The 25137-nt window shown below is 35.6% G+C and overlaps 2 protein-coding genes across 2 annotated transcripts; both read right to left on the bottom strand.

Moving 5' to 3' along the window:
- Positions 1 to 2826: 2826 nt before the first annotated feature.
- LOC125273678 (cystathionine gamma-lyase-like) lies at positions 2827 to 12139 on the bottom strand. The gene is made up of 12 exons (XM_048199257.1): positions 11833 to 12139; positions 9818 to 9899; positions 9636 to 9731; positions 9405 to 9514; positions 9044 to 9178; positions 8765 to 8822; positions 8599 to 8676; positions 7428 to 7580; positions 6901 to 7022; positions 6768 to 6820; positions 6141 to 6279; positions 2827 to 3286 (listed from the first exon to the last, which is right to left on the bottom strand). Exons 1-12 carry the CDS (start codon positions 12004 to 12006, stop codon positions 3272 to 3274), a joined length of 1215 nt encoding a protein of 404 aa, XP_048055214.1. The 5' UTR covers positions 12007 to 12139; the 3' UTR covers positions 2827 to 3271.
- A 5218-nt stretch (positions 12140 to 17357) lies between these two features.
- On the bottom strand, positions 17358 to 24981 carry LOC125273677 (cystathionine gamma-lyase-like). Its single transcript, XM_048199256.1, has 12 exons — positions 24808 to 24981; positions 23744 to 23825; positions 23563 to 23658; positions 23350 to 23459; positions 22983 to 23117; positions 22732 to 22789; positions 22576 to 22653; positions 21242 to 21394; positions 20424 to 20545; positions 20263 to 20315; positions 19548 to 19686; positions 17358 to 17985 (listed from the first exon to the last, which is right to left on the bottom strand). Exons 1-12 carry the CDS (start codon positions 24979 to 24981, stop codon positions 17971 to 17973), a joined length of 1215 nt encoding a protein of 404 aa, XP_048055213.1. The 3' UTR covers positions 17358 to 17970.
- Positions 24982 to 25137: the final 156 nt, after the last annotated feature.

The raw sequence follows: 25137 nt of genomic DNA, 5'->3' as shown, positions 1-25137 counted from the left end.
ATAAAAAGAGAAAAGATTAGCATTGACAATGATGAAAACCGCAATCAAAAACAAACAAACAAAAAATGGCACCAAAGCCCCTGGTTTGATTGTGTTACCAATGGCTTTGGGCAAAGTCCAAGATAAAAACAGAACCTTTAAGAGGTTATTAGAATAAACAAACCTTTTTTTATAGCTACACTGTGTTAGTCTGCACTGCGTAATGGATTACAAAAAGAGGGTCAAAGGAAAGAGAAAAATTACTCATACATTGTGTGTGAATACAACAAACATTCACAAATCATGACCACAATCATTTACTATTTAGACTATTTGAGGATGTCTATTCTCTAAAGCCAACTGCTTTCTTAAACCAAATGACTGGCTCAAAGTTTAACGGAGTCATTTTCCACTTGATCTATCTGAATGACCCTACATGGCCAAAGCTGGCACATCTTCACAAAAACACTCTGAGGAACGAAATGTGTCATCATCCAGTAATAACACCTATAAAATTTCAATGTGATGCATAATACTCGCCAAAGTCACTTTTCATTATTTTGTACCTGCACCCATGAATGATAAGAGATTGTTATTACTGATTTAAGTGAAATAAGACAATTATTGAAAGAAACTTTGTAAATCAAAATATGAAAGCACAATAAATCTTTGCTCAAAGGTAAGCTTTTAAGCAGGTTTTTGGCTCTGTGATGGTTAGAATGTGTAAATGAAATTTCAGATTCCACTTTTCATACAGGTACATTGCATATATAAAGCATTTGAATGTTTACTAACCTGTGGCACAGCACGTAAAATTGAAGTCATGGGAAAACCAAATAATGTGCAGTACCTATTTTTCTTATAGTTGTGACATAACAGGAGTAGCAACCAGGGGACTTTGTTCGATCGGATTGATTGGACGGAGGCAGATTGTGGTTAATTGTAAGAAAGGGCAAGGGGAAGATTGAGTTATGACATTTTGAAAATTACCAGCTCAAAAAAAAAAACAATAAAATCAATAAGATGAATTTAGAAAATAGACAGGGTACATTTCTATTTCACGTTGACTTAAAGGCGGTGGGCAGTTTAACCGCTCAGAACAAACATGAACAAAACAGCTGATGATCATCCAGGTAATGACATTGTATTAAGAATCAAGCGTATGTGAACTTTTGAACTGGTCCATTTGTGTAAAATCTGTGTTATTATTTTGTCTTGTGGACTATATGTAAACATCTCTTCAGGACAGTACTAAATAAAAAAAACAAAATATATTTTTTTGTGATCATTAAAATAAAGTTATGACCTCAATCGATTGTTACTAGTGACTACCAGTGCCAGCTAACACTGATCTGGTCCATTTAGACTAACATACGATGTAACACTTGACATTTGATATTCAACAGTGCTTTGATCTGCCTGCATTGACACTATTCTTTAAGAGCTGCTGTGCAGCCAAAAATATCTACCAGTTATCACTGTAAAGCTGCTTTGACACAATCTACATTGTAAAAAGCGTTATATAAATAAAGGTGACTTGACTTGACTTGATGTTGTCTGCTTAAACAGTTCACTTACTAGTCATAGTTCTGAAATTATATATATTAATGAAACTGTGGGAATTGCTAATTTTATCATCTCAGGTCAGGAGAAGAATTAGGAGGATTCGTCACCAGCCTTACTGTGAAAATGTTGCAAAGTAGTTGCAAAATACTTTAGAAGTTGATCGTGCAACCAATAACTGACTAAAAATATTTAGCATTTTATTTTAATGGAAAAATCCTGCTAAAATCATCATGACATTGTCAATGATCAGCCATCATCGTTGCGATAGGCTTGTTGGTGCGAATCAAACAATCTTCTCTTTTAGATATGTGAAAATTGGAAAGCAGAGCATGAAAGGAGCCTGGCAAGATCAAACATGAATGCTGATGAAGGAAAAGAACATTAGGTCACACAAGAGGTGCAACCTCAGCTTTGCTCATCATTCTATTACTAGCCTATAACACATACAGCTCCCAAACTATATGAGCAATAAATAGCATTATAAATAAACATTATAGAATGAACTTTACACCCCTGACCCTTTAAGAGATTAGGGATGACATTTTGCATGCACAATGTCTAGCTTAAATGGAAATGTCAGTGGTTCCTATACTTTAGATATATGGACAGTAATATGTAGTTAATAGCTCTGAGCACAACCTGCGTCACAGAATACCTGGGTTAATGGTGTTGTGCTTCCTGTGTGTACATTTTGCTAAATGGACTTCCTTTGAGTCAGTAAATAAAGTAGTTGAGGTGCTTTCATTTGATACAGAATATTTGCCTTGGAAGATTGTGAAAAAAAAGCCATTGAAATATAGTGACAAACAAAAAGGCATTAATATGCTTTCTGACAGTTTTATGCCTTGACTTGACTCCCACTGAATTTATCAGTAAAACTGTCCATATAAAAAAGCAAAATTGCCATCAAGAAGTTTGGTGTAAATATTTTTTCACTTAATATTTTCTTCATTATTCAGTTTCTTTCAGTATTCCCTAAAAATCTTACATTGCAAATTAAGAGACAGCGAATTAGCCTTGTCAGGACTAATGTAATGTAATCATCACATCATGCCCTCCGTTGAAATAAATTTAAGCCTGATAAATACTGTACAGAAATAATTACTTCTCAGTTCAAGCTGTCCTTGTAGCATTATTGATGGTGTTGTTAGATCGGCTCATTAGTTACGTCTTTTACTATTTATCTTCCAATTACATGTGTGGTGCTTGTTGACATCAAAGTGATTTCTTATGGTGTACCACCATCAAAGATGTTCAGGAAGAAGACAAAACAGAGAGGGAGAGACTACAAATGGCTTTTAATGGGTCTGGCAGTACAGACAAAGATCAGATGTGATCCTTCAGAATCAAAAACACTAAAGCATCTAGCCAATATCTAGTATTTAAAATACAAAACTGATCAATGAAAGGTGATTTGAAACATTATGAGGTGGCTTTGCAACATTGATGCAGAAAATAAAGACTGATTGTGTGCTTTACTTGAGAACACAGAGGGTGTTTTTTGAGAGTTTTGTGTCTTTTTTTAGCCCCACTACCTCAAACTATAATTACAAAAAGTAGAAACACAAAAGCAGCAAATATCCTATTCTTTGAATGAAAATATGGCAATTAATGTTTTTTAGCATAACTGTCATATACCAAGTAAATTATTAATGTGCCACAAAAAAGTGTCCTTGTCATCCACAAGTGGCATCACTGCTGTTCCTGATTGATCTTGATCAGCCTCTTACTTTTTTGGATGCTGTTTTAAAAAAGAAACAGGTTGCATGACATTAGATTTATTAAATACTGAAAAGAAAAATATCTTTGTTTTAACATGGCAATCAAATAATAGGGTTTAAAGATGTATAAAATATAAATATGAAAAAAACACTATACTACACTACTATTTAAAAGTTTGGGGTTGGTAAGATTTTTTAATGTTTCTGAAGAAGTCTCTTATGCTCAGCAATGCTGCATTTATTTGATTTGAATTATTATACAGTCTTATATAGACTGTATAGCAGCAGATCCTTCAGGTCCTGTAGGTTGCAAGGTGTGCTGCTGTGGATCGAACTTGTTGGTCCAGCACATCCCACAGGCACAGATGCTCAACTGGATTGAGATCTGGGGTCTTTGGAGGCCATTGCAACACCTTGAACTCTTCATCATGTTCCTCAAACCATTCCTGAACAATGGGTGCAGTGTGGCAGGGTGCATTAACCTGCTGAAAGAGGTCACTTCCACCAGGGATCACCATTGTCACAAAGGGTGTATTTGGTCTGCAACAATGTTTGATCCGAGTTAGAGCTGAACATTGCAGGAAGGTAGATCTCCAGGAACAAGATTGGGCACACCTGATATAATCAATATAACTGATTATATCACCCTATAGAGGGTATGCACGTGACGTCACCGTCGACCGTTAGGACTGCGGTTACGCACGCTGAGTGGCAAAAGACTAAACAGCAGCATTGGTTTTCAGCGTGAATGTCGCGAAAAACACACAAAACACATTCAAAATGGGAAAGAGCTTTGCGGCTGACTGTACAAATAGATTTGACACAAACCCTGAGGTATATATTTAAAAACTAGAGAAAGCAACAGAAAAAGAAGCAAATGGATCACTGCAATTCACAGAAACAGCTGGACTCCAGGAAAAGAAACATGGATTTGCAGTTGTCATTTTGTGTCGAATTGTTGGATTTTGAGGTAAAATCATACCTTATATATTGTATTGTTAGCCTATATATTATGTTGACGACTCATCAATTATATATTTACCATCTTATATTATGCATAATTGGGTGTTTTTAAATAAACAACACTGTCAAAAACTATACTATAAAACTATATATGTTTTAGGGCTGGACAATATGACGATATAACATTGATATAAGTGATTAAGCAGATTTAAACCTACCGATATTGTAGTATATTTACTAAATATTCACAGCCAGATTTGCTTTATGTAATTCCCAGACGTCAAATCAGGCACATATAAATGTCAGGAAACACGACTCCTGGCTGCATGTCAATATCCATGGATTAGGTTTATTTGACAAGTTGTAAGAAACACTTTCGAGTCCAACCTTTAGGGTAATTTGTTAGTTTTACTCGCGTTTTCGCCGTTTCTCCTATTAATCCAGTTACGCAGCAGGTTCTTTTGCCACTCAGTCCAGCTGAGGGAGCGCGTTTTCGGCGGGAATGTGACGTCGATGCATACCCTCAATAAGGTTTGTACTTAGTTCACTATCTAGCTGATACGGAGAGCCCCACAGTTTCTGCCAACTGGTTGAAACAGCACCCGGCCACAGAGGCAGCAATTTGAGGCCCACCACAGAGAGTGGTTCAATAAATGCTGTGAACATTAGCATATTTAATCTTAAAAAAAAAAAAAATGACAGCTCTTAACCTCGTATAATTGCAGATAATTAACCTACGGTTTTCAGAAAGAATGGAGGAGACTGAAGATCTATAACTCTCAAAGGAAAACTGTGTGCCAAGACCTAATGGAATTCACCCCATCAGAACATGTGTCATCAATTTAAAACTCACCGCAAATCACAAAAGCTCCTATTGTAATAATCTCAGAGGGATTTCGGATATCAGTTGGATACAAGTCATGATTTCATTTCCATTCTCTTCAGATGAGCAGCAAAGCATATGGAACTGCAGGGCTGGCATTGAATTTCTGACAGAAGAAAAGAGCCTCTGAGACACAATCATTGGGCTTTTACAACAACAGGGTGCATGGTGTACCGGAGTACAAATCTGAGCAACCTATACTGCTGCACCTTTGCTTTCTAATAAGCATCCGCTCACACGTCTGCAACGCTGCGATATCACGCTTAAAAAACGAGTCCAACACAGCGAACAGGCTTCCAGAGAGACTGCACAGAGCAAAGCCAACGCAGAGCCCACAAACTCCTAGCTTTCTCCTCACAAATATGTTTCTATGGGAATAATTCTCAGACTCTGACCCGAGTTGATTTGTCTTTATTTCCTGGAACCTTATTTTTCTGTGCACTTTAGAGAGAGGGGAAATGGCCTGTGCGCTCAGAGATGGCTCGCTGAACTTTATGGGCTGAAATGATCTCGCTGTTGACACACGCTTAAATGCCATATTTTAAGGAATAAAATCAATTTACATAAAGGGATGCACCATTAAACACGTGAAAGCACCTTTGGTCAGAAAAGAAAATGAAGCTCTACAAATGGAAATGCAATTACGTATAATGCCTTTAGCATGAAGATAATAACACCAATACCATAATGCACTGGCCATCTGTAGATCTATTTGGGACCAGTGAGACTGAAAGGACATATACATACAGTACATACACATACATATGTATATATATATATATATATATATATATATATATATATATATATATATATATATATATATATATATATATATATATATATATATATATATATATATATATATATATATATATATATATATATATATATATATATATATATATATATATATATATATATATATATATATATATGTGTGTGTGTGTGTGTATGTATGTCTGTATGTATGTGTATATGTGTGTCTGTGTGTGTGTATGTATACAAATGTGTTGTGAAACACTAACTGCAGCAGCGAGGGCTTGGTCTAGGTCTGCAATAATATCCTCCTCATCCTCCAGGCCCACTGACAGACGAATGAGTGTATCACTGATGCCCAGTTCTTTCCTCTCATTTTCAGGTACTGAAGCATGAGTCATAATCGCTCTGGAAAAGAAAAGTGCACTATGGGAAACGGAGGCTGATAAATTGTTTCCTGAAAATTTTTATCAAAAGATAATTCAATGACGTTATCACTTGCATTCTAGTGGATTACTTGCGAACCGTAAGTATCATTAATCTGTCACAATGATGTTTCAAAGCCATCTGGTGATTAAAATGAACTCTGTTTTTATATTTAAAGCTGACTGCAGAATAGCCTAAAGAAATGTTCCATTAGCTCCTGCTGAATAATGTTCTACAATGACACAAACTGTTCAGACAACAAAAGCACAATTTCCTTTTAGTACAACATTAAAGTGCTTGCGCCCCCTTGTGGCCATCCAAAATAAGCCCTATTAAACGATTTAAAAAAAAAAAAAAAAAAATCAAACTTAGTATTCCTTTCATAAACAAACAAACAAAAACAAAAAATCAATAAACAAACAAAAAAATGTAAAAAATGATTATACTCTAGTAGTGTGCTCAGTACTTACGGGTGCTCTGCTAGACTCTCAAAACCACCAAGACTTTCAGCAAGTGCAAACAACTGAAATGCAAATTACAAAATAGTTTCTTTAAAAATTTAAGATGTAGAATATTTTCAAACAATATGAAGTTTCAAAGCACCTTCAGACTGCTGAGGAAAGTTGAGGCGTGCTCCAGTTTTCCTTTAATGTAGAAAGTAATCATCCCAGGACAGCCTGTGCACTGTTTCTTTGTCAGCTCATACTGAGGGTGAGATGGAAGACCTGAAGTAAAAAAAAATATGATCGAGAGTCAATCAAGTCTGACTGGAATCTCTCAATATCACCTGATTTTGAGCAATAAAATTCAAGGTTGCCAACAGGCGTTATAATACCAAAGAGTTCCCTATACTACCAATCAAATGTTTGGGATCAGTAAGATAAGGACAGATTAAACTAATTAAAAGTGATAGTAAAGTAATTAATGTTTTTGTGGAAACTGTGATACAACAGTGATGATAATAAGAAATGTTACTTGAGCACCAAATCAGCATATTAGAATATTCATTTTATTACACCCATGTATTATAAACTCAACTAAATCTTATGGGTTATTTGAGTAATTCTCAACATGTGTCAAATTTGCCCAAAATACACTTCTATATAATGTGACGATAATGTCATAAACACCTGGGAAGACGACTCTTTCCACTCTTGGGTCGGCCTCTAGAAACTGTGCCACAGCCAGTGCGTTCTTGAAGTGCTGCTTCATTCTCAGGTGCAGTGTCTTCAGACCCCGGCTGCACATATAACAGTCAAATGGAGAGGGAACGGCACCAAGCTCTGAATTGAAGATAGGGGAACAGAGATGAAAATTAACCTTCTACTTCTGCTATGCAAATGACTCAAGCTCATTTTCAGTGTTACAGTCAGGGACGAATCTGCAATGTGATATATTGCTATAAAGTACCTGAAGGAAAGCACAAGGTTAATCATCGCATCAGAAGTGTAACAGTTGGGAGGTGTGTGATGAAGTTGATATAATTACAGCTTGCTCAATTTATACATACAAGGCTAAGACAAGGATTTAAAAATGACTTTAAAACAAGGACGTAGCAACAATATACAAAGAACAGAAGTTTTTTCCTGACACCTACTCTGAGCTATGTACTTCAAAACCAAGAGGGAGTGCAAGGAAATTTGCATAAATTACATTTTACAAAATTGCTTAGCAATAAGACTACAGGCAATAACAAAAGGGAAATATCACCAGCAGATAATAAAACAGAATATTACCTCCACCTGAAAACAAGTAACTTTCTTTTGAAGTGAATGAAAGGCATTTTTCTTTTTCCCTACAAAAGACCCCCAATAGGGTTGATAAAAGAACTTCATTCTTGCTAGAATTCCTTGTTCGCAGAGTTATATTTGAAGATTACACACCTCTATCTATCATGTTAAAACACAACAACTTCTGCATATTTATTTACATAATGACATTGAACTGAACTTTAACACTCTTTGGTGATAAGCTTCATCTGTCCAAATTAATGAGTATACACCAATTATCTATTGCAAAATATGCATTGGGCCTATATATTTTATTTCTTTATATAATGCAAGCCATTTGTTCTCTATTGTTAGTAATGTCCAATAATTTGGCTTTATTTCAACCAGTAATAAACTTATTTTATTAAATAATACGCTATAAACTGCTTGTGAAATACACCACACTACAGCCCTTTTGATCTTGAGTCACAAAGTCATGCCATAAAGAGAAGAGCCGTTTGCAGAAAATAAGGATGTCATCAGACAGATTATAAACTTTAAAGGTTTCTGCTTAGATTAGGTAGAGCCTTACCACTCTGCAAAAACTTCAGCCGTTCATAGATGTCTCCACGGTTGAGAGAAATCAAGCCCATGACAACATCAGTGTGTCCTGGAATTGTACAGAAAATTCTAACTTTGATCAACCTAATTTTTCAATTGTATAAAAGGTTTATATCTATTTTTATATTTGTTTTTACCATTCATGTATTTTGTTGCAGAGTACATGCAGATGTCTGCTCCAAGAGCAAGGGGGCGCTATTCCAGGGATGAGAAAAATGGTGAAATATTTAAAAGAACACTTAGTTTCTGTATAATGGAAATCCTTGCACTGACTTATTTTTTTAATGAAACAAGTATTGCATGCACTGCTTAATAAAATGTACTTTTAACATAGATAACTCACCTTTAAATTGTTTTTCAAATCCTTAATTTTCTGCTTCAAATCATTAAAAGACCATCAAAATAAATGTGTATACCTGGAAATAGGCTGACATGAAAGTGTTGTCCACAACAACAATTGTGTCCTTGTTGTGCTCATGGACAATATCTGCACAGCCCTGAATGTCCACAACCTTCATAGTGGGGTTTGTGGGCGTTTCAATCCATAGCATCTGTAGAAATGGGAATATTTACTACCCAATTTTAGTTAGAGTAGTACTTCCCAGAGCTAATTAACATATATGCTGTCAGGTTTAATAGTGTGAGCAAATATTTCCCGATCCACCCTCTTTTCCACAATAATTTTGTCAGAGGTGGAGCTACTGGCAAAAAAACAAAAGAAACATTTTAAAACCTGATCACATTCTTTAAAAAAAATCTGCTTTCATAACTAGGTACCTTTGTATTTGGTTTTAGAGCTGCTTTCAGCTCCTCTAGCTTCGTGAGGTCAACAAAAGTGACATCAAGACCATATTCCGTAGCTATTTTTCTGAAATATTGGTTAGTTCCTGGTGGGGAAAAAAGTGACAGACTCAGTATCTCTCACAGCTAAATCTCAGATTTTTACTCTCTTTTCTATCAAGTGCAATAGTTTAATTGTATTATTTATTATTAGGAGCAGTAACTTACCTCCATAAACATCATTCATGCACAAAATTCCATCTCCAGCCTTAAAAAGATGCGTAATGGTAAAAGTTGCAGCAGATCCAGAGGCAAGAGCGAGACCTATTAGGAAAAGTGAGAGTTTTAGGTTTATGGCAATGTCATTTGTAAATATAATATTCATGATTTTGTGTTGGCGATGGACTCACAGTATTGTGCACGATCCAAAGCAGCAACTGCTCTCTCAAGACATTTTCTTGTGGGATTTCTACACCTGCTGTACTCAAAACCCTGGCAGATAAAACATTAGAAAAAAAAATGCTGAATTCAAAATACTATGCATACAAAAGTGATTTGAATTGTGCAAATAAAATGTCAAATCTGTGAGTGAGCAATAAAGAAAATAAAATAAAATATTACATTTAAGATGTGCATTTACATAGATATCATATTCATGGGTTAAAACTGTCAAGTACAGTTGGTACAATAAACAATGGCAGGATTTTTGTGTGTAAGAAAAGTACTCAAGTACCAGTCTAAACTGGCTTACTGCTTTAAGATGGTCTTCCAGGCTGGTTTGCTGGCAGGTTTAGAGGGGCTTGGCACTTTTTAGCTCGTCCAGACTCGAAGACCAACAAACCTTAGGCTGGCTTAAGTTTTTGTTTTAGTAAAGAAAATAGAACCTGTTGGCTTTACTTTGTTTGTGGTGTCTTTATGAAGAGACAAACATGTGCTTTTACTTCAACCCTACTGACCTGGCTGTTCTCATGAATCATGTGGTTGAGTAAATATTCAGTCAACTTGAAGCATCTTTGCTGATGTAATCAGTAACCAACCTTATTAATAAGTATCCTAAATAATATTATCTGTTGACTGATTGAGAGGTTTGGGGCTGGGAGTCCAGTTTAAATAAGCTAAGACCATTTTAAACCAGATAGTTAAAGGATTAGTTCACTTTCAAATTAAAATTTCCTGATAATTTACTCACCCCCATGTCATCCAAGATGTTCATGTCTTTCTTTCTTCAGTCGAAAAGAAATGAAGGTTTTTGATGAAAACATTCCAGGATTTTTCTCCATATAGTGGACTTCAATGGAGCCCAAACGGTTGAAGTTCAAAATTACAGTTTCATTGCAGCTTCAAAACGTTCTACACAATCCCTGACGAGGAATAAGGGTCTTATCTAAAGAAACCATCGCTCATTTTCTAAAAAATTTAAAAATTATATACGTTTTAACCATAAATGCTCATCTTGAGCTAGCTCTCTTCTTCTTCTCTATTTGAATTCCGGCAGTGTAGACACTGCTAAGTGTATTACTGCCCTCCACAGGTTAAAGTTTGAAATAATTATTATATACTTGCACTAGTATATTGTATATGACAATTTAGTTCAAACTTTGACCTGTTGCGGGCAGTATAGAGAAGAAAGAAGAGAGCTAGTTCAAGATGAGCATTTATGGTTAAAACGTATAAAATTTAAAAAAGAAAATTTAGAAAACGAGCAATGGTTTCTCTAGATAAGACGCTTATTTCTCGTCTGGGATCACTGTAAACTGCAATTTTGACCTTCAACCATTTGGGCTCCATTAAAGTCCACTATATGGAGAAAAATCCTGGAATGTTTTCATCAAAAACCTTAATTTCTTTTCGACTGAAGAAAGAAAGACATGAACATCTTGTATGACATGGGGGTGAGTAAATTATCAGGAAATTTTAATTTGAAAGTAAACTAATCCTTTAAGTTTTTTTTTCAGAGGAAGAACTAAGCATAATAATGACGTATTTGACCTCAACCTATATTGTTGTTATATGTCAAATCATCCAGTTTACACAAATAGCCTGGGCTTGTAATTAAGATCTTTCAGCCAACAGGTTCTATTTTCTTTGCAAAAACAAAAACTTATGCCAGCCTAAAGTTTGTTGGTCTTCGAGTCTGGACGAGCTGAAAAGTGCCAAGCCACTCTAAACCTGCCAGCAAACCAGCCTGGAAGACCATCTAAAAGCAGTAAGCCAGTTTAGACTGGTACTTGAGTACTTTTCTTACACACAAAGTCATGTCATTGTTTATTTCACATCATATCCATTTAAATGGAAATAGTGCAAATCAGTCAGTCGATACACGCACCGTTATGTTCATAACAACATCACAATATACATACTCAAATGTCGGACTAATACGAAACAGCACTTAAAATATTCTTAATGTCAAATCCTTACAACTTACAGCGTGTTTTCCCGGACTATGCTGTTTAAAGGTGGTGGACAATGAAATAGGAGGCACTACGGCCATAGAGTTCCACTGCTCCGGCTCTGAACCAACATGAATCGCATCTGTGGCGAATGATTTAAAGGCCGGCTGGAAGCCTGCTGAGCTGTCGTTCTGCTTGTGTGAAGCCATGCGTACTCAGGATTTGACTGACGATGAGATACCGCGTCTCCAAGATTACAGAAGAGTGAACAGCTCTCTCTTACTGACAACCATTTGGGTTATAGCAACAAAACCTTTCTACGCCAATCACTGTGTCCGTGTAAGTAAGCATGGAGTGGATTGGCGATTAGGCAGGGGCGTGTTGGGCTACGTGACCAGTTTATTTATTCACTTTTGTTATGTAATTAATTTGTTATATAATTTTATTTTTTTATTCGCAGAGTGCTGCAAATGATTCAGCAGTGTTTTTATTAACAACACGTATTTCGAATTAGTAATGATAAACGTTGGTTAAATTAGCCTAATAATTAGCTCAACAATAAATAACACTTAATTGATAGCCTATGAAAGCTTTAATGCCAGTAAAAAAAAAAAAGCCCATAAAATTTGAGCTGACCTGTCTGAACTGTAGCTTTTTAACACTTTCCAATATCTCCAAGAGTCTGGTCAACAAAAAGACATCAGGAAATAATATCCTGCTTCACAACTTGTTCAAATAATGCTGTGTATGTATTTAAAGACATGAAGCTTTACACCGATCAGGCATAACATTATGACCACTGACAGGTGACGTGAAGAACACTTTTAATCTCTTCATCACGGCACCTGTTAGTGGGTGGGATATATTAGGCAGCAAGTGAACATTTTGTCCTCAAAGTTGATGTGGTAGAAGCAGGAAAAATGGACAAGCGTAAGGATTTGAGTGAGTTTGACAAGGGCAAAATTGTGATGGCTAGACAACCCGGTCAGAGGTCTTTTACATCACGTGGATGGCCGGGTGCGTGTGCTTCACTAACCTGGGTAACACATGGCACCAGGATGAACTATGGGAAGAAGGCTAGCCGGCGAAGGCAGTGTGAAGCTTTGGGCAATGTTCTGCTGGGAAACCTTGGGTCCTGCCATCCATGTGGATGGTACTTTAACACGTATCACCTACCAAAGTATTGTTCCAGACCATGTATACCCTTTCCTGGTGGCTGTGGCCTCTTTCAGCAGGATAAGGCACCCTGCCACAAAGCAAAAATGGTTCAGGAATGGTTTGAGGAGTACAATGAGTTTGAGGTGTTGACTTGGCCTTTAAATTCCCCAGATCTCAATCCAATCAAACATCTGTGGGATGTGCTGAACAAACAAGTCCGATCCATGGAGGACCCACCTCGCAACTTACAGGACTTAAAGGATCTGCTGCTAATATCTTGGTATCTATCTTGGTATAGAGTTCATGCCTCGACAGGTCAGAGCTGTTTTGACAGCAAAGGGGAACCAACACCATATTAGGAAGGTGTTCATAATACCTGATTGGTGTATTTCCAAGCATTTATACTGTCGCTACAAACAAGATGAAGCATGGTACACCTTGGAATTTAATACATTAGGTCCTAGTGCAATATAATTGCCTAATAAGGACTTATTGTATTGTAATATTTATTGTATATTCAAATCAATTTCTACTAATAATCCCAGATTTCCTGCATAATTACAGATATATGGAAATCGAGACTTCTTTTTCAAAAAATAATTATTCCAAACTTTTGACTGCCTGTATAGCCTATATTTTATACATTTTATACATATGTACAAAGGCCTGTAATTTCAAGAAGACTGGAGTTTGAATTGTCATCCAATTAATTAATTGTTCTATTCATGAAACACACCATGAGATTGTGAAAGACATCCTCGACTTAATGAGTGGAGTGGGTTTGCAATTACATCACAGCAGGAGGAGAGGATCCTATTACTGCTTTCAAAGGGAGGCTTCTCTTATCAGATGGAGGTCAAAGTTCATTCCAAATTGAGATGGCCTGAACTTTGCTTTTTGCTGCACTGTGTGTTTTGGTCATGCAGTTATCAGGATGTCAATTTTTTTTTTCTCTCTCTCTCTCTGACTGATTTATCTGAAAGTTAGTGTCAGCTTGTACATGCATGGGCAGACAGTAGACCAGTGTATGTCTGAGGACCTATAAGAGGGTCCATTAATAAACAAATTTCACCAGAAATAAGAAATTTCAAAACTAGCTAAATAAAAGAAATTAGACTTGAATTTAATTATTAGCATACTTTGTGATGCAGAAATGTGATGTCATACATTTCTTATTGATAATTCTGTAACACAATACTATAGAAAAGAAAATGTCTTGTTTTTGCTTCTTAAAAGAGTATAATTTATCCCAGTAAGGAAGAAAATGACAAAATGCATCCTCTTCATGCCTGAAACTCAAAGAGTGTTATTACACTATGATAAAGTTCAGCTTTTAGTGTACAGGAAAGTGGTCCGTCTCTGTGCACTGATGCATTTGACAATACCGTCCCTCACACAGGAAAATAAAGTAATTCAGCATTGTGTTCCGCTGAATCACAAGTAATCTTCATTCTAGTGTGCATCAGAGTAAAACACTGTAGGAGTGAATCTTGTTCCTGTCAGAACTGAGTGTTACCTTGATGTACCTTCTGTCTCTGACTCAACAGATGCTTCTGTACACTGTGATGCATGCGACTGATTTCACTCATTACAGAGCTGAACCTGCTGGAGAGCCAAAATTATTTTATTATTTTAACAGACATAATTGAGGAAATAAAAGGAAATGTTAGCACTTCAGCAGTTCTCACTTCCCATCTCTTCATTGCAAGGAATAAAGAAGGATTTCCAAGGTTACTCTGTATACGGTCTCGTAAGACATCCAATTTAATTTAGTAGAAATAACGCAGATTATGCATCCCATATATTTAGAATGAACAAGCAGCAGTGGAATCATTTCTACTTTGCAAAGATAACAACCAAAACAATTACCTTGATTGTCTTGCTGAAAGATTGATACATGACACGAGTCTATTATGTGCAGTGGCACCAGCACAAATGAAAGAAAACCCGATGATGAGAGGTTCCATGAACACAACAGGACCTTATTGATTCTGAAGCTCTGAGCTGTTTTTGTTTTCTGCTTTTGTCCATTGGAAATATAGTTTAGCATGAGCAGACATGCTCTTGAACACTATATGATTTGAGTTCTAGAAGTTTAATAAAAGTAGAAAAGATTAGCATTAACATTGACAAGACGAAAACAGCAAGAACAAAAAACGGCACTCAAGCCCCTGGTTTGTATGGTTACCAATGGCTTTGGGCAAAGTCCAAGATAAAAACAGCATCTTTAAGAGGTTATTAGAATGAACAAAGCTGCACTGCATAATAGATTACAAAGAGAGGATCATGGGAAAGAGAAAAATTACTCGTACAGTGTGTGTAAATAACCAACAACAAACATTCACAAATCATACCTTTTGTCCTACATAACCATAATTACAATCATTTACCATTTAAACTTTTTTAAGATGTCTAATCTCTAAATCCAACTGCTTTCTTAAACCAAATGGATGGCTCAAAGTTTAACGGAGTCATTTTCCACTTTATCTATCTGGCTGCATATGAACTGGCACGTCTTCACAAAGACATGAGGGACGAAATGTGTCATCATCCAGTAATTACACCTATAACATTTCTAATGTGATGCATACTGACCAAAGTCACTTTTCATTATTTTGTACATTTTGTACCTGCGCCTATGAATGGGAAGAGACTGTTATTACCCATTTTAGTGAAAAAGTATTTAAAGAAACTTTAAATCAAAGTATGAAAGCAAAATAAATCTCTGAGAATGAAATGGCTATTCATTATCACAACATTTAGTCTGTCCTGTAATAGCATGACTCATAGTTCATAGCCATCATTTTATTAAATTGTTCAAAGGTAAGCTTTTAAGCCTTTTTTGGGGGCTATGTGATGGTTAGGTAAGAACTGAAATTTCAGTTTCCACTTTTTATACAGGTACGTAGCTTTTATAAAGCATTTTAATGTTTACCAGCCTGTGGCACGACACAGCATATAGGAAAACCAAATAATGTGCAGTACCTGAGTATTTTATCGTAGTTCTGACAACTGAAATAGCAACAAATCTTTTCTTCCTTATTGTGAAAAGGACAGTTTAACTGCTCAGGCAAACATTGGACTCATGATCAACTATCACCAAACATAAAAACAGTTGATGATCATCCAAATAACAACACATTAAGAATCAAGTGGTTAATTCAGTTATTATTTTATCTTGTGGGCTATATGTAAACATCTTTTCAGGAGAGTACTAAATAACAACTAAATGTAATTTTTATGATCCTTATGATCAACTTAGGACCACAACGATTGTTACTAGCATAGTGGCTAACAGTGGCAGCTAACGTTGGTCTGTTCCATTTAGACTAGCATAAGATGTTCACTTAGTCACGGTTATGAAATTACATATATATTACATATATTCATGAAACTGTGGGCTGAAAAGAAAATAAGTACATGCTATTTGTAAAATCTCTGGTCAGGAGAAGAATTAGGAGGATTCAATGCCACACCACCAAATATTTAGCATTTTATGTTAATGGTAAAATCCTGCAAAATCAAGGTGCAACCTCAGCTTTGCTCATGTTTTTGAACATTAAATATTATGAACATTAAACAGTATTTATATACAAGCATTATAGAATGAACTTTACACCCATGACCATTTAAGAGATTAGGGATGACATTTTGCATGCACAATGTCTAGCTTAAATGGAAATGTCAGAGGTTCCTATACTTGAGATATATGGACAGTAATATGTAGAGTTAATAGCTCTGAGCACAACCTTCATCACAGAATTGGGTTAATGGTGTTGTGCTTCCTGTGCTAAATGGCCATCCTTTGAGTCAGTAAATAACATAATTGAGGTGCTTTTCATTACAGAATATACCTTGTGGAAAGATTGTGGAAAACAGGCATTGAAATATAGTGACAAACAAAAAGTTATTGATATGCTTTCTGACAGTTTTATGCCTCAACCAGCTTGACTTGACTCCCATTGAATGTCATTTATCAGTAAAACTGTGTATATAAAAAGGCTAAATTTCCTGTCAATTAGAAATATTTGCCATCCTGATATAAATATTTTTTACTTAATATTTTCTCCATTATTCAGTTTCATTCAGTATTCCCTAAAAATTGCAATACATTGCAAATTAAGAGACAGCGAATTAGCCTTGTCAGGACTAGTAATGTAATTATCACATCATGCCCAATGTTGAAATACATTTATGCCTGATAAATACTATATAGAAATAATTACTTCTCAGTTCAAGCTGTCCTTGTAGCATTATTGTTGGTGTTGTTAGATCGGCTCATTAGTTATGTCTTTTACTATTTATCTTCCAATTACATGTGTGGTGCTTGTTGACTTCAAAGTGATTTCTTATGGTGTACCACCATCAAAGATGTTCAGGAAGAAGACAAAACAGAGAGGGAGAGACTACAAATGGCTTTTAATGGGTCTGGCAGCACAGACAAAGATCAGATGTGATCCTTCAGAATCAAAAACACTAAAGCATCTAGCCAATATCTAGAATTTAAAATACAAAACTGATCAAAGAAAGGTGATTTGAAACATTATGAGGTGGCTTTGCATCTTTGATGCAGAAAATAAAGACTGATAGTGCGCTTGTGCATTACTTGAGAACACAGAGGGCGTCTCTTTTTTTGTAATTCTTGATTAACTTGAATCACTCACTTTAACAGTCTATATAAAAAAGACACAAATCTTCATTTGCATCACATCAGACTTCCCTTGCAGTCCTGGTGTTTTCCTGTATTAAAACTTTAATAGTGGAGTCTGTTTTGTTAGCCCCACTATCTCATAAATCAATTACCAAAAATAGAAACACAAAAGCAGCAAATCTCCTGTTCTTTGAATGAAAAGATGAGTTTCTTGAGGTTAATTTGTTCCCTGACAAATACAGTTTATTTTGTTCAAGCACAACAGTCTTATTCCAAGTAATTTATAAATGTGCCATAAAAAAAGTGTCCTTGTCTCATCCACATGTGGCATCACTGCTGTTCCTGATCGATCTTCATCAGCCTCTTACTTTTTTGAATGCTGTTTAAAAAAAAAAAAAAAAAAAACAGGTTGTATGACATTAGATTAATTGATATTGAACAGAAAATTATCTTGGCTTTAACATGACAATTAAATTAGTATTTGGTTTTATAAGATTTATTTGTATTAATAATGTTTCTATGTATTTAAATAAAATATATGAAAAAAGTCTACACAAAAACAAATAAAAAAAATATAATATTGTGAAACAGTACTATAATTAAATGTATTTAACAATTTAAAATAACTGTTTTCTATTTTAATGAATAAATGAATTTTCAGTAGCCATTACTCCAGTCTTCAGTATCACATGATCCTTCAGAAATCATTTTATTATGATCTTGGTGTTGACACCATATTTTAGGGAATAAAATCAATTTACATGAGGATGCACCATTAAACACATGAAAGCACCTGAAAATGAGGCTCTACAAATAGAAATGCACACGATTACGTATAATGCCTTTAGCATGGTGATAATAACATCCTATACACATAATGCACTAGCCATCTATATTTGGGACCAGTGAGGCTGAAAGTGTTTGTTTGGACTGTTTTTTACACACAAAATGGGCCTAGCCAAAAATGGCTAAATATTTGGCTTTTAATGGTACACATTTTACAATTTTAACCACAAATCAATGGTCAAAAATTGCACAAATACTATAGATAAAGTAATTTAGTATGGGATAGCCTTCCCTTTTTTTCTTTAAATGTTTAAGCTATGTGGGTAAACTTGCAGACAGCTTTTTGTTGTTCCACTCAATGTTAATTGCTTCAAACAGTTCATGAGCAATTGAAAAATGTTGAAATACAACATCTGATCATTCCCCTTTAGATAAGCACTTTTCAATTGTGGGAAGCAAGCCATTCTGCACTATTCTCCTGTGCTCCAAAGCATTAAATGTGTTTTCACAGTGAAGCAGCTCACCAATACCAGCATCTAAAAAGGCTGCCCACATTATGACACATTGTTCTCCACGCTGCACTGTGGTAGAGATGCATTGCATTCATTATTGTATTTCGCACCAGATCTTCAAAGACACCACTATGGTGCATCTCCATGCAACTTGTTTTATCGTGATTCATCAAATCTGCTGAACCACTCTGAATCACTCTTCCCATATTCTGCCAAAAACTTAATTCTGTCTTTGATGTTTTTCTGAGACAGCAATGGCATTTAAAGGGAGTACATTTGCTTAATTCTTGCTAATTAACCAGTAATTTGTGGTTAGTAAGCTTAGCGTTTAGCCAATTTGTCCCAATTTTTTTTTTTTTTTTTTTTTTTTGGCCACTGAGTATATATTACATATATACACTTGTTGGCAAAATAAAATAAAATAAAATAAAATAAAATATTGGGACAAATTGGCTAAATGCTAAGCTTACTAACCACAAATTACTGGTATATATATATATATATATATATATATATATATATATATATATATATATATATTCTTTAATGAATAGAAATTTCAAAAGAACAGTATTTACCATTTATTTTCATGCTGAATAAAAATAATAATTTCTTAAAAAATTATGTGTTGTGAAACACTCACTGCAGCAGCGAGGGCTTGGTCTAGGTCTGCAATAATATCCTCCTCATCCTCCAGGCCCACTGACAGACGAATGAGTGTATCACTGATGCCCAGTTCTTTCCTCTCATTCTCAGGTACTGAAGCATGAGTCATAATCGCTCTGGAAAAGAAAAGTGCACTAAGGGAAATGGAGGTGGATGAAATGTCCCCTCAAAATGAGTTTTTGATTGATCTGAATCTTTTTTCCAGGATAAATCACGGTAATATTGGTGCAGGTGTGATATCAAGAAAGATTTATCAAGACATAATTCAATGACGTTATCACTTGCATTCTAGTGGATTACTTGCGAACCGTAAGTATCATTAATCTGTCACAATGATGTTTCAAAGCCATCTGGTGATTAACATGAACTCTGTTTTTATATTTAAAGCTGACTGCAGAATAGCCTAAAGAAATGTTCCATTAGCTCCTGCTGAATAATGTTCTACAATGACAAACTGTTCAGACAACAAAAGCACAATTTCCTTTTAGTACAACATTAAAGTGCCCCCTTGTGGCCATCCAAAATAAGCCCACTTAAACGATTTTTTAGGGTTTACACATTTGTTACAACCAAGCATACTTGGTATATGCGTTTCATAAACAAACAAAAAAAAATCCCCTATATGCACTGGTTTTAAATAAAATCTTTTCCCTCAGTCAGTGAATTTGGCTAGTAGTGTGCTCAGTACTTACGGGTGCTCTGCTAAACTCTCATAACCACCAAGACTTTCAGCAAGTGCAAACAACTGAAATGCAAAAAACAACAAAGATTTATAATAAAAACAATAAAGATTTTATATATGTATATATATATATATATATATATATATATATTATATATAGCTTCAAAGCACCTTCAGACTGCTGAGGAAAGTTGAGGCATGCTCCAGTTTTCCTTTAATGTAGAAAGTAATCATCCCAGGACAGCCTGTGCACTGTTTCTTTGTCAGCTCATACTGAGGGTGAGATGGAAGACCTGAAGTAAAAAAAAAAAAAAAAAATAAAAGATGATCAAGAGTCAATCATCTGATTTTGAACAATATCAGTTTATTTTGAACAATACAGTTCAATGTTGCCCGCAGGTGGTATAAAACCAATGAATTACCAACATACAGTCAAACCAAAAATTATTCAGACATTTTTTATATTTTTATATATTTTTACTAGTGGGTGCAGGACACCATATTTCATTTATGTAAGTGAGGATAGCAAAATAAAGTAAACTGCGACTCATTATACCCAAAAATTCTTTACCAATAAAATTGATAAAAAATTTGGAACCAAAAATTATTCAGACACTTTGACCTGACCATGTTTTGCTCACGTGTTATCTGACATAAATCAAGATAATTTTTTTCTGACACAGTTTAAAGGAACACTCCACTTTTTTTTTGAAAATAGGCTCATTTTCCAACTCCCCTAGAGTTAAACATTTGAGTTTTACCGTTTTCGAATCCATTCAGCCGATCTCCGGGTCTGCCGGTACCACTTTTAGCATAACTTAGCACAATTCATTGAATCTGATGAGACCAACAGTATCTTGCTCAAAAATAACCAAAGAGTTTCAATATTTTTCCTATTTAAAACTTGACTAATAATAAATTTTGGTTTGACTCCATGTCAAATTCACCCAACATACACTTCAATGTAATGTGACAATAAAAACAGACACCTGGGAAGATGACACTGTCCACTCTTGGGTCGGCCTCTAGAAACTGTGCCGCAGCCAGTGCGTTCTTGAAGTGCTGCTTCATTCTCAGGTGCAGTGTCTTCAGACCCCGGTTGCACATATAACAGTCAAATGGAGAGGGAACGGCACCAAGTGCTGAATTAAAGATAGAGGAAGAGAGAGATAACAATAAACCTTTTTCTTACTTTTACTGACTCAAGCTGTGTTACAGTCAGGCAATGAAAAGAAAATTTACATTTTACAAAATTGCTTAGCAATAAGACTACAGGTTATAACAAAAGGGAAATATCACCGGCAGATATTAAAACAGGATATTATTTTACTTTCTTTTGAAGTGAATGAAAGGCATTTTTCTTGCCCCTTACAAAAGACCCCCAATAGGGTTGATAAAAGAACTTCATTCTTGCTAGAATTCCTTGTTCGCAGAGTTATATTTGAAGATTGCACCCGGTACCTCTCTCTAGCATGTTAAAACACAACAACTTCTGCATATTATTTACATTATAACATTGAACTGAACCTTTAACACTCTTTGGTGATAAGCTCAGTGGCCTTGAGATTACATCATTTAAAAAAAAAGCTGATAGTACAACAGCAATCAGGTTTAGCACTTCATAAACAAAAGTTTTTTTGTGCACATTATGGTTTCCTCAAAGATTCCTGTCCAAATAAAAAAATTATTGTACCAAATGAGTATGCACCACTCATCTTTTACAAAAGTGCATTGGGCCTATATTTAATTATTATATATTGCAAGTCATTTGTTCTCTATTGTTAATACGGTCCAGTAATTTGGCTTTATTTCAAAGGCTAATAAACTTCTTTTATTAAATAGCATGCTATAAACTGCTTGTGAAATACACCACACTACAGCCCTTTTGATCTTGAGTAAAAGTCATGCCATAAAGAGAAGAGCCGTTTACAGAAAATAAGGATGTAATCAGACAGATTATCCCCATGAAATCTTATTTTTTTATGAGATATTGCAGTATTTATTATAAATGATTTATTCATCCAAATAATTATTTTAATAAAAAATGAATGTGTCCTCGTAATCTTTTAGCAAAATAACTTCCCCCTCCCTTTTGCAATCTCTGACTTTTCTGATGATGTGTTTATTGGCGTGAGGGCGGGACAACCTGTCACTCACATGAGATCACAGCAGCAACAAACCACAACCATTCAAAAATCCAGGCAATTCTCGATGGACAAAATCAAGTCCTGCCATACATTTTTTTCTTCTTCAAGAAGCCGTTTCACTCGGATATACGTCACAAGAGTGAAGAAAAGACTGTCACAACTTTTGGTAGCCTTACCATTTTGCAAAAACTTCAGCCGCTCATAGAGGTCCTCACGGTTGAGAGACATCAAGCCCATGACAACATCACTGTGTCCTGGAATTATATTGATAATTTTAACTTGGATCAACCACGTTTTCAATTATAAAAATTATAATTTTTAGTTGTATTTACCATTCATATATTTTGTTGCAGAGTACATGCAGATGTCTGCTCCAAGTGCAAGGGGGCGCTTTTCCAGGGATGAGAAAAATGGTGAAATATTTAAATGAACTGTAGAAGGAAACTTTGTAATCCTTACACTGGAGTATTGTACAAAGCTTAATAAAATTCATTTTTACATAGTTAACTCATTTTTTAATTGTCTTTCATGTCCTTAGTAAGTCATTAAAAGAACACCAGCTGAGAAAAATAAATGTGTATACCTGGAAATAGGCTGACATGAAAGTGTTGTCCACAACAACAATTGTGTCCTTATTGTGCTCATGGACAATATCTGCACAGCCCTGAATGTCCACTACCTTCATAGTAGGGTTTGTGGGCGTTTCAATCCATATCATCTGTAGAAACGGGAATATTTATTACCCTATTTTATTTCTATGGGAAGTAGTACTTCCCATTAACATGCTGTCAGGTTTAATTGTGTAACCAAATATTTCTCCATCCACCCTCTTTCACACAGTAATTTTGTCAGAGGCGGAGCTATATACTGCCAAGGGGGGGGGGGAAAGGAAGATTTCGAAACTTGATCACATTCTTAAAAACAAAATCTGCTTTCTCTGCCAGGTGTACCTTTGTATTTGGTTTAAGAGCTGCTTTCAGCTCCTCTAGCTTCGTGAGGTCAGCAAAAGAGACATCAAGGCCAACTTCTGCAGCTATTTTCCTGAAATATCGGTTAGTTCCTGGTGGGGAAGGGGACATGTGACACACTCAGCATCTCTCCCAGCTCAATCTCTGTTTTTTACTCTTCTTTCTATCAAGTGCAATAGTTTAGCAGTAACTTACCTCCATAAACATCATTCATGCACAAAATTCCATCTCCGGCCTTAAAAAGATGCGTAATGGTCAAAGTTGCAGCCAATCCAGAGGCAAGAGCGAGACCTATTAGGAAAGTCAGACCTTTAGGTTTATGGCAATGTCATTTGTAAATATTTTATTCATGATTTTGTGTTGGCGATGGACTCACAGTATTGCGCACCATCCAAAGCAGCAACTGCTCTCTCAAGACAGTTTCTTGTGGGATTTCCACTCCTGCTGTACTCAAAACCCTGGTGGATAAAATCAAAATAGTAAGCAAACACAAGTTTGAATTGTGCAAATAAAGTGTCAAATCTGTGAGTGATCAATAAAGAAACCCTGTAAATTCATAGAAAAGTTAAAAATGTGAAATGCAGCCTCCAGTTGATACCGTTATGTTGTGGTTTAACTTCTTACAAAGAAAAACAGCTCACAAGCAAACATGTGCTTTACTCTAACTACCTGGCTGTTCACATGACTCATGTGGTGGTTGAGTAAATATTCAGTCAACTTGCAGCATCTTTTGCTGATGTAATCTGTAACCACCCTTACGAATACGTATCCTTTATTATCTGTTGACTGGCTCTAGAGGGGTTTGGGACTAGGATACTAGTTTAAATCATCTAAGAGTATCTTAAACCAGCAAATTAAACTTTTTTAATTAATTAGTTTTTTTTTTTTAAGCTTAATGACCTCAAGCTGTGGTGTTGTTTAAGTGTCAAGTTCACTTTTTAATGTATCAAAAGTTAACATAAATAGCCCTTGCTTGTGGTTAGGATCTTCCTTTAAAGTAAAGGCGAGCTGAAAAGCCTTTCCAAAAACCAGTCAGCAAACCAGCCTAGAGATCATCTAAAACCAGGAAGCCGGTTTTGGCTGGTTTTTCAGCATGATGTGAGAAACTTTGTGCTTAGTCATTGTGACAAATACACCTACTTATATTTAATGATTAACAACCTGAACATTTATGTAGTTACCCATGGTATATTATTTTATATTTATAAATAAATTTATAATTTAAAAAAAATCATACTTTTCTTTCACACTAAAAGTCCTGCCATTGTAAATGTCACATCAAACCCATTTAGATGGAAACAGTCGCGTGCTCTATTGTCACTCGATCAGCACACGTATCGACTGCGTTCATAACAACATATGACAATATACATAATCAAATACCAGACTAATACAAAACATCACTTAATATATTCTTAATATCAAACCGTTACAACTTACCGCGTGTTTTCCCGGTCCATGCTGTTTAAAGGTGGTAGACAATGAAATAGGAGGCACTACGGCCATAGAGTTCCACTGCTCCGGTTCTGAACCAACATGAATCGCATCTGTGGCGAACGATTTAAAGACCGGCTGGAAGCCTGCTGAGCTGTCGTTCTGCGTGTGTGAAGCCATGCGTACTCAGGATATGGCTGACGATGAGATACCGGGTCCCTGAGATCACAGAGTGAACAGCTCTCTCTTACCTACTGTAAATGGTTTACAGTAAACGGGAGGGTTGTAGCAACAAAACCTTTCTACGCCAATCACTACATGTGTAGTGTAGGACAT

The sequence above is a fragment of the Megalobrama amblycephala genome, linkage group LG8 (genome assembly GCF_018812025.1).
Source record: "Megalobrama amblycephala isolate DHTTF-2021 linkage group LG8, ASM1881202v1, whole genome shotgun sequence".
NCBI lineage: Eukaryota > Metazoa > Chordata > Actinopteri > Cypriniformes > Xenocyprididae > Megalobrama > Megalobrama amblycephala.
The sequence above is the reverse complement of the archived record's forward strand: the minus strand, read 5'-3'. Positions and strand labels throughout refer to the sequence as shown.